Source organism: Schistocerca cancellata, chromosome 5, assembly GCF_023864275.1.
Source record: "Schistocerca cancellata isolate TAMUIC-IGC-003103 chromosome 5, iqSchCanc2.1, whole genome shotgun sequence".
Classification (NCBI taxonomy): Eukaryota; Metazoa; Arthropoda; class Insecta; order Orthoptera; family Acrididae; genus Schistocerca; species Schistocerca cancellata.
This window is the reverse complement of record NC_064630.1, coordinates 583,401,697-583,418,283: the sequence shown is the minus strand read 5'-3', so window position 1 is coordinate 583,418,283 and position 16,587 is coordinate 583,401,697. Positions and strand designations below refer to the sequence as shown.

General features: G+C 38.6%; 1 protein-coding gene across 5 annotated transcripts in view; it reads right to left on the bottom strand.

The window, feature by feature from the left end:
• Nucleotides 1–372: 372 nt before the first annotated feature.
• Nucleotides 373–16,587, bottom strand: part of LOC126188926 (uncharacterized) — a 136,776-nt gene continuing 120,561 nt past the window's right edge. For 4 of the 5 annotated variants that reach the window (XM_049930643.1, XM_049930642.1, XM_049930645.1 and 1 more), the window contains one exon: nucleotides 373–760. In XM_049930643.1, the coding sequence (XP_049786600.1) occupies nucleotides 626–760 (135 nt within the window). In that variant the 3' untranslated portion in view covers nucleotides 373–625. Of the gene's footprint in view, nucleotides 761–6,859; nucleotides 7,201–16,587 lie in introns of those variants that run through there. The other variant, XM_049930647.1, reaches the window with a different exon arrangement.

The following is a 16,587-nucleotide window of genomic DNA, read 5'->3' as shown; positions in this document are numbered from 1 at the left end:
CAGTAGCATATATAGACCAGAGTTCTCTTTCAGCACTCACCCCAGCTGCAAAAGGAGAAGTCTCATGACACGCTTTTGTGGCACTGTGTAGCAGGTCCACTCAAGCAATTAACTTTTAGAACAGTGACTGCAATTTATTTGTAATGTAAAGTGTGTGGAGTGGAACATATCATAATCAAACACCATACACCCTTAACACTACAGCCTGATGTATTTTCTAGTCAGCTGGTGCTTACTTTTGAGATGTGTTTAATATGCCAATAACTTGGGCTACAACAACCGAGGTACTCAAAAATCATTGTTTAATTCAAGAAAAGAACTGAGAATTCACCATGGAAGCCAAAACCCTATTGAAAAGAACTACAAACTTCATTAACTCTCATAATTTTTATTCTAGAAACAGAACAGCCCTCCAGATGGAGGCAAATAACAATGTCTGACAAAACACTGAATTTCCAGCACACAATCAATCTACTCCAATGACCGGAGCAATTGCATAAGAAAACCGTGCATATTGTCCAAGGCATAATTTCTTTAGGTATCTCATTCTCTGCCAAAGCTATTATCTTCACATCATTTCATGTACACACATAAAATGAGCATGTTATTACCATTTATCTCATAATTATCTCACTGTCCATGAAACTGATCTCTGAGCTGGTGATGACACAGGTCTACGAGGTTGAATCTGTATTTTTGACTGACTGCAGTACTTGTCTTTGTACTCTGTCATCCAGATGCTGCTAGTGTTTGTCGAGTTCTGAAACAATACAAATTTGTAGTAAATAATTATGTTCATTATGACACAGAAATCATACACAGTGCAACTTCATTCGTATTTAAATCTCACTCTCACTGAATCAGCCCCCCTCCTCTCTCTCTCTCTCTCTCTGTTTGTGTTTGGTTCCACATGTGTATTTGGTGAAATTGATTTGCCCTAGTTATTTACAGAGGTGGGGAAACACAATTTGTGCATTCTCCAAATGTCATTCCTGGTGTTAGTATATCAGCTTAGTCAATAGATAGAATCAGTTGAGATTGTTTTATTATCGGTGGAAATGTGACACTTGAGATAAAGCACTAATTTTCTTATGGTTGGCATGTAGGCAGAGAGATTTCTTATTGTTACAATTTAATTTAATCTTCATGGTCTCCATAGGAATATTATTTAGGAGACCACAAAATAATCATAGACTGTGCTGGGACAATTGGTCCTTGGAATTTTTGAAGTAGGTTTTTGGAAGAACTACAGTTTCATCCATCAAGTAGTTTGCCATTTGAAGTATTTTCAGCATTTCTTTGCATTTCCCTAAGATGCATGCCACAAAGTCATGACCATTTGCACTGGCCATCTTTGTAGACTCTTAATGTCTCCTGTTAGCTAGACCTGATGTGCATGCAACACATGAGTGATACTTCATCATAAGTTGTACACATGTTATTTAAGCAATCAATTTCCTAGACAAACTGCAGTTTCTGTGTTCTACCGAATAAATTCAAGCCTGTGCCATACGATTTACCCACAACTGATCCTGTGCAATCATTTCACTCTATGTATCCAAATGTTATAACAACCAAATATTTTTATGAAACGACTGACTCATAAATCCAGTTGTTAGTACTACTACTGATTTATATTTTGGACAAGTGCACAAGTTTACATTGGTCTACTTTAAGATTTGGTGGCTATTTTTTACAGAAGTTTGATATGACAGGATATTTTTTACTACATTTATGTGATAGCTCTTCCTCATGTGATAGCTCTTCCTCATGCTTCCCTAATGCTCATAGTACGCAACTTGATAGGTGAAATCTTCACAGCACTTGCCTTGGCCCACCTCTATAAATGATCAGAAATTCTGCACACTGACATTGCAGAGCCATTACTTAACATAATGTGGTTTGGCAATGTGGCCACATTGTTAAAGTTTTATTTAATTATCCACACAGATTCCACTAAGCAGATGACAGGATAGCAGTATTGATAAAAGAAAAATACTGCAATTGAGGGCTTCAGCACCCAAACTGACTTTTGGCCAAGTTTGAAGAACTGTACGTCAGAGATCAATTGTGGTAAAGTTGCAAAACTTAGCGAGATACTTGAATTACTTGCATTGTGCATACTCTGTAAGTTTTATGTAATGACATTCGATATTTTTGCTGCAGGCAGCACTAATAGTTTACAGTATATTTTAATACTGCAAACTTTTCCCAAATTTAATTGGCTTGGTCTTTTTCACATTAAAACTTTTATCCAGTCTGGATTTGGAACACTGTGACAGTCTTGTTAAAGGTTTCAGGAATTACTGCAACCAATTGCAACGGTCGTTGCCGTTGCAATTGGTTGCAGTAATTTCTGAAACCTTTTTTGCTTGGTTGATTATACAAGTTGCCCTATATTAACCTAATTGTTTGGTAGCTTGCTTATAAAACCTGAAAGTTTTAGATTTGTACTTTTGGTAGAAGACTGTTTATTGAAGGAAAAATTCTTGTATCCCATAAGGGATGCATGGTGTAAACTTGAACTAACCACCATTTGATCTTTCAAATGGTGGTTAGTTAAAATTTATATCAGGCATCCCCTATGAGATACAAGAATTTTTCTCTACAACCTATAAAATTTCCACATTTATTATTATTATTGCCGCCACCCTGTAGGTCCCCAAGCACTCATGTTCTGCTATCACACAAATAGTTGAAAAACTAGTAAATGCATAAACAAATTCAATATGCTATGGATGAAAAATTGAACATGAATTTTATTCTGTAATTTTTCAACTTTTCAGAAACATGTTACACAAAAACAAACTGACTTAAACAATTTAATCACAATTTATTTTTTAACGTAACTTTTTACACTGTTGCTTTGTAAATATTGTGTATTCAGCATTTGAAGAAGACCTGCCAAAGTGTACTTTGGTAATTTGGAGGCTGCCATTTGCTGACCTATGATTCCAGCAAAAGGCTGCAGACTGTTCTCCTGAATGAAAGGAACTGTTGTTGGCAGTGAATCTACAGTTTTTCTTTATTTTTATCACAAATTTGAACCCCACCAGATGTGCAAATGGAAAATATGGACGTGTTGACTTGTGTAACATCACCATGTCCAGTGTGGTCAACTGCAGTGTGTCAGGCAAATGTGAGACTGTCCAGCAGCTGATTTGCTATTAGTTGCTGTTATCTGACTGTCTCTACAAGTGAACTATGACAACCACTGTCGTTTATCTGTACCAGTTTAGATTTGTGTTGTATAGAGCTTTGGATGATGCATGCGTATTTTCCACCATAACAAAGCAGTAGTGCTTGGACTTGTATCAAACTCAAACTGGAACTATTGTTTACATTAATTTCCATCAAGAGCTATTATTGTTTGGTTTCATAGACTACTAGACAATTTTAATCCATCATTATAGGAAGTTTGTGTTCAATAAATATTGGCGCTAAAGTGTGGGGTACAATATCTGCAATGATCATGTGATAATCTGTTAAACAACAGTTTGAGATCTTTTACAGTTGCACCAATCAAAATTCAGATGTAAAATGCAATAGTTAACCAGGTACAAAGCTAAATAAGCAGCCATGTGGTGTCCACTATTAAGCATTGATCTTGATGAGTCAGAGCAGCCAGCAGTTTCAGAAGTACATTGTCTATTCTTATCATACTCAGCTACTGTCAAAGTTGAAAGAAAAAATGCACACTTCTACTCATACTGTCAGAATTCAGATTCTCACAAGGAATTGCTCTATCAAAAGTAATCTCAGCAGAATTATGTCTCCGAGAGGCTGGTTAAAACAGTTAGAAAGTTGAAAAGTGAAAAAGATATCCTAGCAACTCAGGGAAAACACAAAACAAAGTTTTTTTTGATGGAGAGAGAAATCAAGTAGTTGGACTTTTTTGAGGGTCCTGACATGATGTGATTGTAGATGTAGTTGGGCAATATTTTTGTTACAACTGATAAAACAAATCTTCAGAAACAAAAATTACTATCACTAAGCTATATGAAAGAAATGTTTATTGCTTATCAAAACAAGCAAAGAAATTTTTCTAAACTCTATGAACTCAGGTGGTAGTGGTATGCCACTGATGGATTGTTCCTCAAATCCGCAAGTCATCAAAATGGGTTTCACAGTGTGCAGTACTAGAACAATAGCTTGCATGCTGCATCAAAACTTGAAGTGTCTGAATCTCTGTTCAGTACATCAAAGGCCTGAAATGAAAAAGAATGAACTAGCAGTACTGGGAACATGTAGAAGTCCCCCTCCTGGAGCTGGGTTGGGTTGTTTTGGGGAAGGAGACCAGACAGCGAGGTCATCGGTCTCATCAGATTAGGGAAGGACGGGGAAGGAAGTCGGCCGTGCCCTTTGAAAGGAACCATCCCGGCATTTGCCTGGAGCGATTTAGGGAAATCACAGAAAACCTAAATCAGGATGGCCGGACGCGGGATTGAACCGTCGTCCTCCCGAATGCGAGTCCAGTGTCTAACCACTGCGCTACCTCGCTCGGTCCTTGGAGCTGGCTTTGGGCTGTTTGAAGGTGGGAGCATTGGCAATAAAGATATCTGTTTTTTATTGTCTGGTAATGCAAAAGCCACCATGGATTAATGCAAGCTTTTAATTTCAATACATATGACAACAAGTTCAGAAAATCATACATTTTATATTGTTCCAAAACATCAATTAGCTTGAGAAACTTTACTGAATGATTGTACACCTATCAGGGAAAAATAAGTATGAGAAAGTGATTATAGACATTCCAGGAACAAAGGAAGCTTGGTAATCTAGTATTTTGTAGAAAGAAAAAGAATGCTCTTTCAAATGGCGGGTATTAGACCTCACTGTGTCTGCTGTTGCAAAGGGGCAGTACTGCTAGTGTGGAAGTTGCCCGCTGTACTTGTGTACATCACTGTTAAGTTATTTGAACATTCAACCATTATTGCAGGAAACAAAACTCTTAAGATATGCCTCATAGTCATCACTCAAAGTCAAGAGCAACATATCTATCCTCAAATTACCACTTCTAAGTGTCCGGATGAATATGCAACAGACTAGGAAGTGACCTGTTTGGAAGCAAATCAGAGAACTGTATTGGCCCAGACACTATGCAACCATCTCAATATGATCAACTTGACCTGCAAGTATTCATTACAAATAAAAGCACAAACCTTCAATCACAATGAGTTAAAAATCACACTGAACTGTTTCTTTTATTTGAACAGCACTTATCCACCAGTATTTCAGAGCATACAAGTACTAACCTGAGACTTCAAAAAATATTTGCATGCTAATTCACGGCTGCATTTTAGAACCCTGAAGTATGACTTGGTCTGCACTCATATGTGAGACCTCAAACCCAACATTCGCATTCAGTCTTCAGCTAGTCGTAGAAATCTTTGATACTTGGTTTGACTTACACTTCTTCCAGTGCTTTGTAAGTATGAAAAAGAGACATACAACACATTGCAATATGGTTATAAATCCACATGCTTAGCCGTAATGTCTCTGTAATTGAATAGATATTGTTGTGAGGAAGCTTTCTTCAAGTGGTGAGCCCACGGATGCACATACGGCAATTGTAGCTTGGAACCAGCAACAATGTAATCCTGCGCGACCCCCCACCCCCGTCCCCAATATTTGGGAATCAGATTATAGCCCACCTGGTGAAATGGCTTTTGTTTTTATGGTATTAGGTTTTTAGTGTTGCGGCATTAGACGACTTGAAGGGCTGTGTACCACGCCAGAAGAAGTGCGTGATGACAACTGGAGGTGAGATACTGTGACAGACGAGGAAACTGAAAATATAATAAAATCATTCAGTATAGATTTGAACAGAGTGGCATTATCATTCACAACTGAAACAGCAGACTATGAATCAAGTCACTGAAGTGGAAAATAGTGACATGACGGGGGAAGGTAGTCTTACAGATACTGCCATCGAAGTGTTTCGAGCAGCTAGTGTCAGAAATATTGCACATTCTGCTTCTGTTATTGTTCTAAATGGGCACATCATTCAGTGGTAGTCTTGCAGTGCTCCACTTATACTGGAATGTATGCTCTTTCTACCTACCCTCCCTGCTTCTCAGGTGTAAACATGGTGGTGCTGCTACTGTGGCCACCTTGCCACTTCAGTTTGCTGAGTAGTAGTCTTCTTCCTCTTCCTCTTCACTTTCATACATTATAATTTTCCACTCAGTAAACAAGCTTCTTTATGGTTTTAAAAATGACACCATGTCGAATTGCAGATTCACTCTAATAGGGTTGCTACATGTGAATGTTTTTTTTTTTTTTTTTTTTTTTTTTTTTTTTTTTTTTTTTTTTTTCATTGCAATTAACAAGGGTTTATGTACAGTATTTTATTGATAGCAATTTAACAGCCAAAGCAAAAGAGAGTTTAAATTATTTTTATACAAATTTCATTTCAACTGCAAGTAGTAAAGCAATGAGCGATCAGCTTTCTGAACGGACAAAAGGGTGCACTTCGAAACTGCTGCTAAGCAACAAGTGAGGACAAGCACTGTTAAAAACCATGAAAAATACATTATTGTGAAACTAGTTAAGCATGAATTGGCCTTGGTCAAGCTGGCCGCCTTCTGTGTAACAACTACATGGAAACAAACTTTGCAGCAGAGAGAGAGAGAGAGAGAGAATCAGTACCTTACCACATATTTGCTTGTTGTTGATATCTTGATTGCATGGAGTCGTAGGCTACTAGTACTAAAAGGGTAGGATGATTATGCAAAAAAGCATATGGGACAATGACACAAATTTTATTTTCAGATGTACAATTACAGTTTAAAACATTCTCAGTTAAAATTTATACAACCTTTAATACAGTACATATCACTCGAAGATATTTTTAGAATGTAATTTAGAGCACTGTGTATTTCTTTATTAGAGAAAAAGCACTGACCATGATGTCTTGTTTGGTCATGGAAAACAAACACCACCACAAAGATGTCAAGTAAACAAAACGGTGCAGTAATGACCTTTACTTTCTATTCACAAAGAAAAAGTAGAATAGTAAGAACACTCAGTGCACTGAGCTAGTACTAATAGGAAATACAAGATGTGCTGTCATCACTTTTAGGTGCTGTGATGACTCAGTGGCAGCTGCATAAATGTATTACAGCTTCATGAAACAAAACTCTGACCCTATTCCTTCTGAAACTTCAGAAGTTAAGATATCTATGGATGCTTCCATATCTGTAAGGAATCATACAGAAGAGTTTCAGTATCACAGCAAGGGACTGACAAATGTTACATACATAAGAACTCTCCTGCTCCATTAAATCTCATATCAGGACTCTTCTTTACTTTCTCTAAGTGACAGCATATTACTGTTCCATTACTGTTGCTGCTTGGAGAAGGGAAATTTACCTATTTGTATGATGATCACTTGCACATTGCTTTGTTACTTCAGTTACCACATCATATTTTCCACACTTAGTGGTATTTACAACATAAAAACTACAATAATTTCACTTAAGAAACTAAGTTTTCCATATGTACTATCCACTGCTGATTCTGAAAGAAAATAATAAAAATATGTATAGCTATTAGATCAGTGTTGACACACATATTTTTCTTTTTTGAAGCAGCAAACAGCTTTTTCTTATGGTGAAATCTGAAACTGTTTGTAATGTCATTACTTACAGCAAAGCTTCTGATTCAGATGAAGATCACTGCAAGTTAAAGGTCAGTTACAAATTGTTACTGTTATTCTTATCAAATTTTACTTCTTTTTCTGCTCTGCTTTCTTTGTGTTTCTAGCATTATTTAACACGTTGACTGCCACAAAGCCACCAGCGGCTGCAGCAGAGCCCCACCCTTGATGCTGTGCACCCATCAGCCTGGTAGTGAAACATTCATCACAATGTGTTTGGCAGTTGATGTGTTAAGACCTTATTTCATGTTATTTTTCCCAACTCATTTTATCTATTTTTTGATATCATATGTACAGTCTTTGTCTTCCGCATGCCATCTGCCCCCAGGGCCACAGCATTTGTTTGCTGGATACAGGTGACCCTGGGACTGCCAAGCTGTGAATTGGTGCGCAACACCAGTCGTCTGCCACTGTAACCTCTCGGCATGCTCCACTGATGACTGTGTGGCATGGCAATGGAGCACTGTGCTTCACAGAGGCCAGTGATCTTGGCTAACCAACTGGGTCACGAGGATGTGCAAACCTCTCTAGGAGACCCTTCAGTGTTAAGGTGTGCTGTGCACCAATGAGATGCATGGCTGTCAAGGTGGAACAGTCTTTAGCAGGTGTCCTTTTTGGGACCTGCCACACCTCAGTCATGTCAGGCGTACTTGGGCAAATGGGGCTCTGTCTTGGTGTCTGCTTATTTGCCGTTAGCTGCTCATGGTACCAAGGTGTTACACTTCAAATTAAATGCTTCAACTCCCAGTGTGATGAGTTTACCATCTGAATAAGGGAGGCGAGTCCATTACATAATGTAATGGGGCTTGCTGGTACCTTAATGTCTATTAAGCAGTTCCAAAATTGGTTCCTTACTGGTTGACACTAACGGGGCAAAGCAGGTGGAACTTCTTACAAAGTTAGTTGACTAGAACGTAATTGATGAGTTGCATAAATCCCTCAACTCACACTATATTAGGGGCACAGACATCATAGAACTTAAACAAGAATGGGCACCACATGGATAGAGGAATAATGGAAAAATTTAGAAGACCGTCACCTTCCTTGTGACCGACAATTCTCCAACACTGCCTGTACACGTTATTGATGAGGGTTAGGCATACACACTTAACCCTTTCTGGTGCTACAAATTCTAGCATTTTGGTCAGACAATGCTGAGTTACAGAAGAGAAGTGACCTGTGGAAAGTATGGAGAGGCAGCCCATGACTCTGAGACTGACTGGCAACCCCGGCAACATGTGTTAACTATTCTGGGAGCCTCCCATCTAGAGCCGGCATTCACTTATTTTTGCTGAGGAATTCAAAATTTAGGAAATAAAGTGACCAAGTAGATGCTCCCCATGTAGAAGCTGAAAAAGAATATAAGGTGACAAAACTCCCTATGTTTGCCACTTTGTATGCTTCTGTGGCACAGAAATCTCTTCCCAAGGGGGACTTCAATTCAGATGATGTCCAGCACATCATATCCACCACCAGAACCTGTACATGCCAAAGTGAAGTGAGCAAAGACATAGCGTTCCAGGCAGCTATGACAGAAGAGACCAGCAACATATTCATAGTGAACATCATCCTTGAAGGGAAATGGTCATGACATTTGGGTCAACAGTTTTCCCGGATGCCATTAGAAGTTGTTCGACATATTTGACCGAGGAGGAAGACATCATGGATTGTGATGCCTCGTCACCAGACCCAGGCAGTCCCTCCAATCCCCTTCACTCTACAAGTGCCTCATCAGCCCTGGCACAAGGACAGCAATACATCAAAACCACACCACTGAAATGGCTCGCAGGACTCCAGTGGAATATGAATGGATACAAGACTCATCTGGAGAGACTGAGACTCCTCATACAGAACAGACCAGTTGGCCTCCATCTCCAAGAGACTCATTTTCAACAGACTGACATACATGTACTTGGAGGCTGTCACCTCACAGAAAAGACAACCTTACTGATGAGAGGGAGGAAGAATGGGGGGAGGGGGAGGGGGTGGAGCAGTGTTCATGAAGGACACATTACACTCCTCACCTGCGCCATTAACAACAACACTAAAAGCAGTCACTGTTTGGATAGTGGCTCTGTGTATCTTCAGTCTCATGAGCCCATTGACAGTGAAGTCTTTACATCATCATCTTGATTTTCTACCCCATCCATTTCTGTTTATAGTGTTCTAACAGCACTTGCCCAGGGGTCTGACATGTGAGGATATGACAGGAATTAATGGTAAACATTGCTCAAACTATGCATTTTAGCACCACTACAGGCCTCTCCCTTCTGCTTGCCTGTCCTTGTAGACACCTAGTGAGAGTTCAGGATATATCACTCCACACTCGAAGCAGCAATTCAGCAAGCTTTCCTCCATAAGCAACACCTTATCAGTATCTTCTTCAGTTCGGGAAAGGCCTACGATACTACCTGGAGGCATAATATTTTGTTGCAACTTTGTTAGCAAGGGTTCCATGGACGTCTACCCACTTTCCTATCAGACAGTAATTTTTGACATAAGGTAGGGAATGTGCTGTCTGGCCATTTTAAGCCCATGACTGATGTCAATCAAGGGAATATTCTAAGTGTCAAGGCATCTGCCATTGTGATCAACAGTACTACATCCACAATATGGCACCCTTGTTTGTGAACGACTTCACCATCATCTGTGCATTCTCCAACCTTGCAGTGGCTACTTGGCAATTGCATTTGACAATTCATCTAACATCACACATTTTTAATTCTCTTTGGAGAAAACTATGTTGATTTCAATCACTCCCACTCTCCTTTTAGTTTACCTGTTTTAAAACTGGGGCATGCTATTCTCACTATTAAGAAAAAGATGAAATATTTGGACCTCACTTGTGATGAGAAGCTAACATGGTTGCCACACCTTAAAGAACTAAAAGTTCTTTAAACATCCTTAAATGCATCAGTCATAGGTCTTGGGGAGCTGGCAGGATACATCTGCGCCAACTGTGCAACCCCATCTGGAATACAGATGCTGGTTTATGGATCAGCAAGGCCTTCAAACTTCCAAATGCTGGATGCAGTTTACCACAAGGGCTTTAGGCTGTCAACAGGGCATTATTGCATAAGTCCAGTTGCTAGCCTGTGTGCAGAGCCTGGTGAGACTCCGCCATTTATTCGATGTCATCTGCTCGTGGTACACCATGCATACAGGCCTTTGTCCATTCCAAAATTGCTAGTGTCTATATCTGTTGCAAAGCTGCAGTTGCAACAGCTGTTGCACCGTTCATGGGCAATGAGGCCATTCAGGATCTGTGAGAGGGAGAGCTCTGGATTGCTACAGGTGGGGGCATTAAGGTCCAAAGTCAGGGTTTGAGTAGATCCCCCTGGCTTACTGGAGCAGATGAGGTGGCATTATGGCAAGAAATTCCTCATCTGCTTAGATTCTCATAGTGTCTCTATTGGCCAGATGTATCCAACAGAATTAGGTGATGGAGGAAGTGCAGAATACCCTCCTCCTCTTGCAAAGGCAGCACACGGAAATATTTTTCAGCTGGGTTCCAGGGCACATAGGCGTCCAGGAAAATGAACTTACTGATGCGGCTACCGAGGCAGCTTCCTGCCTTCCATCTCCTGCTTGCTGTACAGTCCCTTCATCTGTGACCAAGAAGCCCATGAGCTGGTGGAAGGCTTAGTGGCTGGAAGTGAGGAATAATAAGCTGCTTTCTGTAAAACCTTCAGCACGACCATGACTTACTTTGTTCTGACCATGAAAAGCTGAAGACGTTGCCCATGTGGGACACAGCTTTCAATACGTCATATTTTAATAGTGTGTGTTTTATATGACAACCTGAGAGCTGATTTGGTTCTCCCACATGGTTTGCTTTTATTTTAACTGATAATGAGGTGAGTGTAGTTTGTGTTTTAAGATTCTGTGTGATATTTGGAATTCTTTCCAGAATATTGTGTATGATTTTAATGTGTCATTGAGTTGCTCGGTCACCCATTATTTTTAAGCAGTCACCCAAACACTGTCCCCTGTCCTCCTTTAACCCTGTATGTTCTGGTATTCCTTTAACCCTGTATGTTCTGGTATTTATCCTTGGTTTTATTTAGTTAGTTTTTTATTACACTCATCTTATTGCGGTTGCCTTTTCAATTCTTTGTATGAATGCAACTTGGTTTTCCAATTTATTATTATTTTTTAATAGAGTCTCACCACGCTCATCTATATATCATTCACACAAGTGGCCTTGCCATTTATAATCACCACCACCACCACCACCACCACCACCACCACCACCACCAGACACTTTACCAGGACAACTGATGAATGGACTGCAATTAAAGCAGTGCTCTATTTCTAGATCCTCGATAGCAGCATGAGATTCAAGTAGCTGCTTCAAGAATGCTCGTGTACACTCAAAGGCAAAGGCTTCTGTTTTATTAACAGTCATTTATCCACATCCTAGAAAGAGTACATAAAATTTCTGGTTGCTTGGCAGCAGTAGGCATAGGAACAAACAAAATGCAGTGCAAAAGCTAGTGTTATGAGCTAGGTGTTCCTTCTCTAGCAAAAGAAAGCAAATAAATGAACAATATTACCCACTTCTTTTGATGATAGTGAACGCTGATAGACCATCATTTCTGTCAACTTCTGAAGCTCCCCCATTTTGTTAGTGAACAACTACGCATTCTTGAAAATTAAATACATGCACAGACTAATAATAGTTACTATCTTCTCCACTGCCAACAGGGTGGGCATGAATCAACTCCCTATTGAAAAAGGTTTCTGCCTTTATTAATACTTATGTTTAAAAAAATGATAGAACTGGATAGATAAAAAAATATACTCACCAAGTGGCAGCAGGAGAAAACAAGTAGAATATATGGAAATTTGCAAGATTTTGGAGTTAGTGGTTCCTTCCTCTTGCGGAAGGGTTGAAGGGAAACTAAGAAGGGAGGAGAAAAAATACTGGCGAGGTTTAGGAAATGGGGAGAGTTATGAAAAAGTAGCCCTGAACCCTGGGTCAGGGAAGACTTACTGGATGAGATTCTAACATCTGTGAGCTCAAAAGTGGAAGACAGGATAGTAAGCAAGGCAAATATTACTGAAGAAAACATCATTCAAGGGTCTACCATGTATAATGCACTTAGTTTTCCACTCTTAAATGACTCTTGCATATTGCTTTTCCCTGTCTTGCTTATCAACCTATCTTCCACCTTTGAGCACTCAGGTTTTCAAATCCTGTCTTTCCTTCTCATCTGATCTGATCTGATAATACCCCCTGGCCTGGTGTTCTGGGCCAGTATGTTTCCTTCATCCCTGTTCCTTTCCTTTCCCTTCAACCCTTATGTCAAAAGAAGCAGCCGCTGGCTCCAAAAGCTTACACATTTCCATATCCTTTGTGTGCATTTTCTACTGCTGTTGTTTGGTGAGGAGATTTTTTTATCCATTAAATTATATTATATTTTTAAACATTGATTGATGTTTTTTGTTTCATGAAAATTGTTTGTTTCTTCTAATGGTAGACTTTATTATGTAGTATTTATTTTATTGCAGGTATCAGCGGTGGACCATGGCACAACGTCTAACCACCTCACTTGGTAGGTTCAGTTGGCATGCTGATATGAAGTATGGTGACCCATAGTACAAGTTACAGTCTGACTATTGGATCTTCACTCACTCAGCTTAAAACCACATATTGCCCTAAAGTGGTGTGTGTGTGTGTGTGTGTGTGTGTGTGTGTGTGTGTGTGTGTGTGTGTGTGTCCAGTCTGACTACTGGATCTTCACTCACTCAGCTTAAAACCACATATTGCCCTAAAGTGGTTGTGTGTGTGTGTGTGTGTGTGTGTGTGTGTGTGTGTGTGTTGCTCTACCTGAAAAATCATTTTAAAAGACAGGCTGCATAAAACAAGTTGTTTCCTGCCGCAAAGAGGATTTGTTATATCATGTCTGGCTGAGGTACTAAATAAAACTATATATTTTCAATTTTAATGATACAGATGTTGCCACCAATCTGCTCTCACGCACAGTTCTTGAAGTAAAAACATATAATCCCTCATAGTTTGTAAGTGGCCAGCATATGTATGAACTCACAATCTGCTGTCTCAAGAATCACAAATTTTAAAAGCCACTAAAGAGTTTGAAAGTTCACATGATGATTATTAGGTTTAGTATACTTGGTCACTATTGTTCAGTGAACTGGAATTAAACAACTTTGACTGCATAGCCTGCCACGCGGAATTCTACAGCCTATCAATAGAAAGTCACAAAAGTTTCTTCAACTCTCAAATACTTCCAGAAACATTGTTTACATCTGCTCTTACCGTTTTATGAACAGGTCAACTTTTCAACATAAGCAAATCAAACACTTTTACAAAAATATTACAATACTGAAACTTAAGCCTTCATGCTACTAAAGCTGAATTACAACTCCTCAAGATAAGCTTGCACATATCTCTCTCCCTTCTAGAACATGCCATAGTTATCAATCTGATTGGCTGGATCATACTGTATCTAATCAGCTTCATAGTCTTTTGCTGTCAGAATGGTAATTTCCCTCCTTGACCAGTCCCAACTATAAATTTACTTTACTCATTTTCCAAACTTACAAAGAGAGGTCCCCAGGGGTAGAATAATATTTTTGAGACCATCAATATGGTGATGTAGATTAAAGTTCCAGCTATCACACTTTACTTTATAGCCATTCACCCTGGTGGACATCATTTGCAAGTAGTCGACAAGAGGAGGGGGGCAGGAGAACCAGGAATTTTGTGTGATATACTATAGCCTTGATAGAATGACTGGGGACAAAGTGGTACTATGGCATAGCAGTTAAGGTATGTTCCTGATGTAGTGAAGGTTGTGAGTTCGAATCTCATTATGTCCTATAAAATTTTTAAATATTTATTGGAATGGTTTTGATCATTATTTTTATTCACTTAATGGGTTTAAATGAAAATTTTTAAATTTGTAATCCTTTGTCACATAATTTTAACCATCTTATTAACTATTTTATTCACTCTTATTTTGTCTCGAAAAAAGAATGATTGGAATCTTTGTGCATGTGATTTTAATTATTTTGCTTTACCTACAATAATATTTAAATTTTTGAAAGTGCTGATATATCAGTTAAACAAAAGACAAATTAATCTATTTATATTGGCTGTGCAATGATGCCCAAAAAGTATTTTTAGTTACAAGATGTACATTTTGTTAGATGGTAACAGTCATTCAAACATTTAAAACATAAATTTTTGTTGCACTATGGACAAAATAATGCAAAAAGATTTAAATGAAAGAAGGAATCATAAATAAAGTGAAATTCAGGCAATGAGACAAATAGAAATAATGAATGCAATAATGTGAATAAAAAAATAAATTCAAAACAAAAGGAATTAAATAAACAATAGTACATAAAACAAATTAAAATCTGAAGCACAAAAATTCCAAATGAAAAAATGATAATTGGAAGACAAAATAAGAACAAATGAAACAAGGTTGCCTCTAAGATAATTTGTGCAGAGGAGGGTGCATGACATGGTGGTATGGTGCAGAGGAGGGAGCATGACATGGTGGTATGGTGTATTTTTAATATTTTTTGAAGACAAATGGGATTTTTAAGTACCCATAAAAAACTTGCAGTTCCAACCCTGTTAAAACCTTCATAATACTGACTTAAGAATCATTTTCTGGAAAGAAAAACATGTGGCTACACCATATTCTTTCCTTTCCCTGAGAGCTAAGGGAGAAACGCAGCTGCCCTTGCAATGAAATAGTTAATATAATGATTAAAATCACATGACAAAGGATTAGAATAATTACAAAATTACATTTAAACAAGTTAATAAAGTGAAATTCAAATTCTTGATGTGGTACCTGGGAACCTCATCTTCATCACCGTATGATGGTTCCAAATTTCGATCCAACTCCTTGTTAGTACTTTTCCAAAAGCAGATAAACTGCAGATAATTTCATCTATGCTAGTCTTAAGGACAGGAATAAAAATCTTGCTTGTAGTCCTTAAACTGGCTACTTTACATTGAGCATATCATACCATGTATGCTCCCTGCTGTTTTTACGCAATATACTTCGCATGCTCTTTAATTATTAACAAGTTCAAAGATTAATATGACACATCATTACGTAACTTATACTGTTACAAACAAAAAGCTATTAACTAACTATGTAGCATCAGTGTGTTCAATTTATCTTCTGATGTATTACAATAACATATTAATGTGTCAGGATGTTGCTTGTAATGAAGAGTTAACAACATCTCCTCCCTGTAGAGTCTTCTGATGTAATTCTTCATGCTTTCCCGGCGATCTGTTGACATCTTGGATATTCGGGAATCCAGCCGGATGTTCGCGGATATCGTGCGAGAATGACGCGAACATCTGGCTGGATTCCCGAATATCCAAGATGTCAAGAGTTAACGAGTTTAAGTTTTAGATAATTTTGAATATTTTTGAAAATATTTCTAATATATAGCTGAAACTCATACAGTAATTAACTACAGTTATTTTAAAAGGCTATATGAAAATTCAAGGTGACTGATAAACAGGAAATTACTAAAGTAATTCACAGGTCGGTGTGTGATTTGAACAGCGTGAAAAGTGTACATGCATGTGACTGGGGCTGCAACAGGCAGGTATAAAGACAACAGATTGCAATTTCCCTGCAGGGGAAAGCTGTCTGTAGAGCATGAGCTCACTGAGATGAAGCTTACAACTTCCTAACCATCAGTGCTGCATATCACTACACCACAAATTACAGAGATGGTGGCAAAGACCATAAGGAATTGCCACTCAAAGCTAATGAATACCCTTCAGCGTCCAGAATGTCAGAAAATGTGCAAGTGCTTCAGGAAATGTTCACTCAAAGTCCTCAGGAATCACAAAGACAGGCATCTCCTGAAAGTGGTTTGACCCAACATACAATTCAAATTGTTTTGAGGAATCATATGAC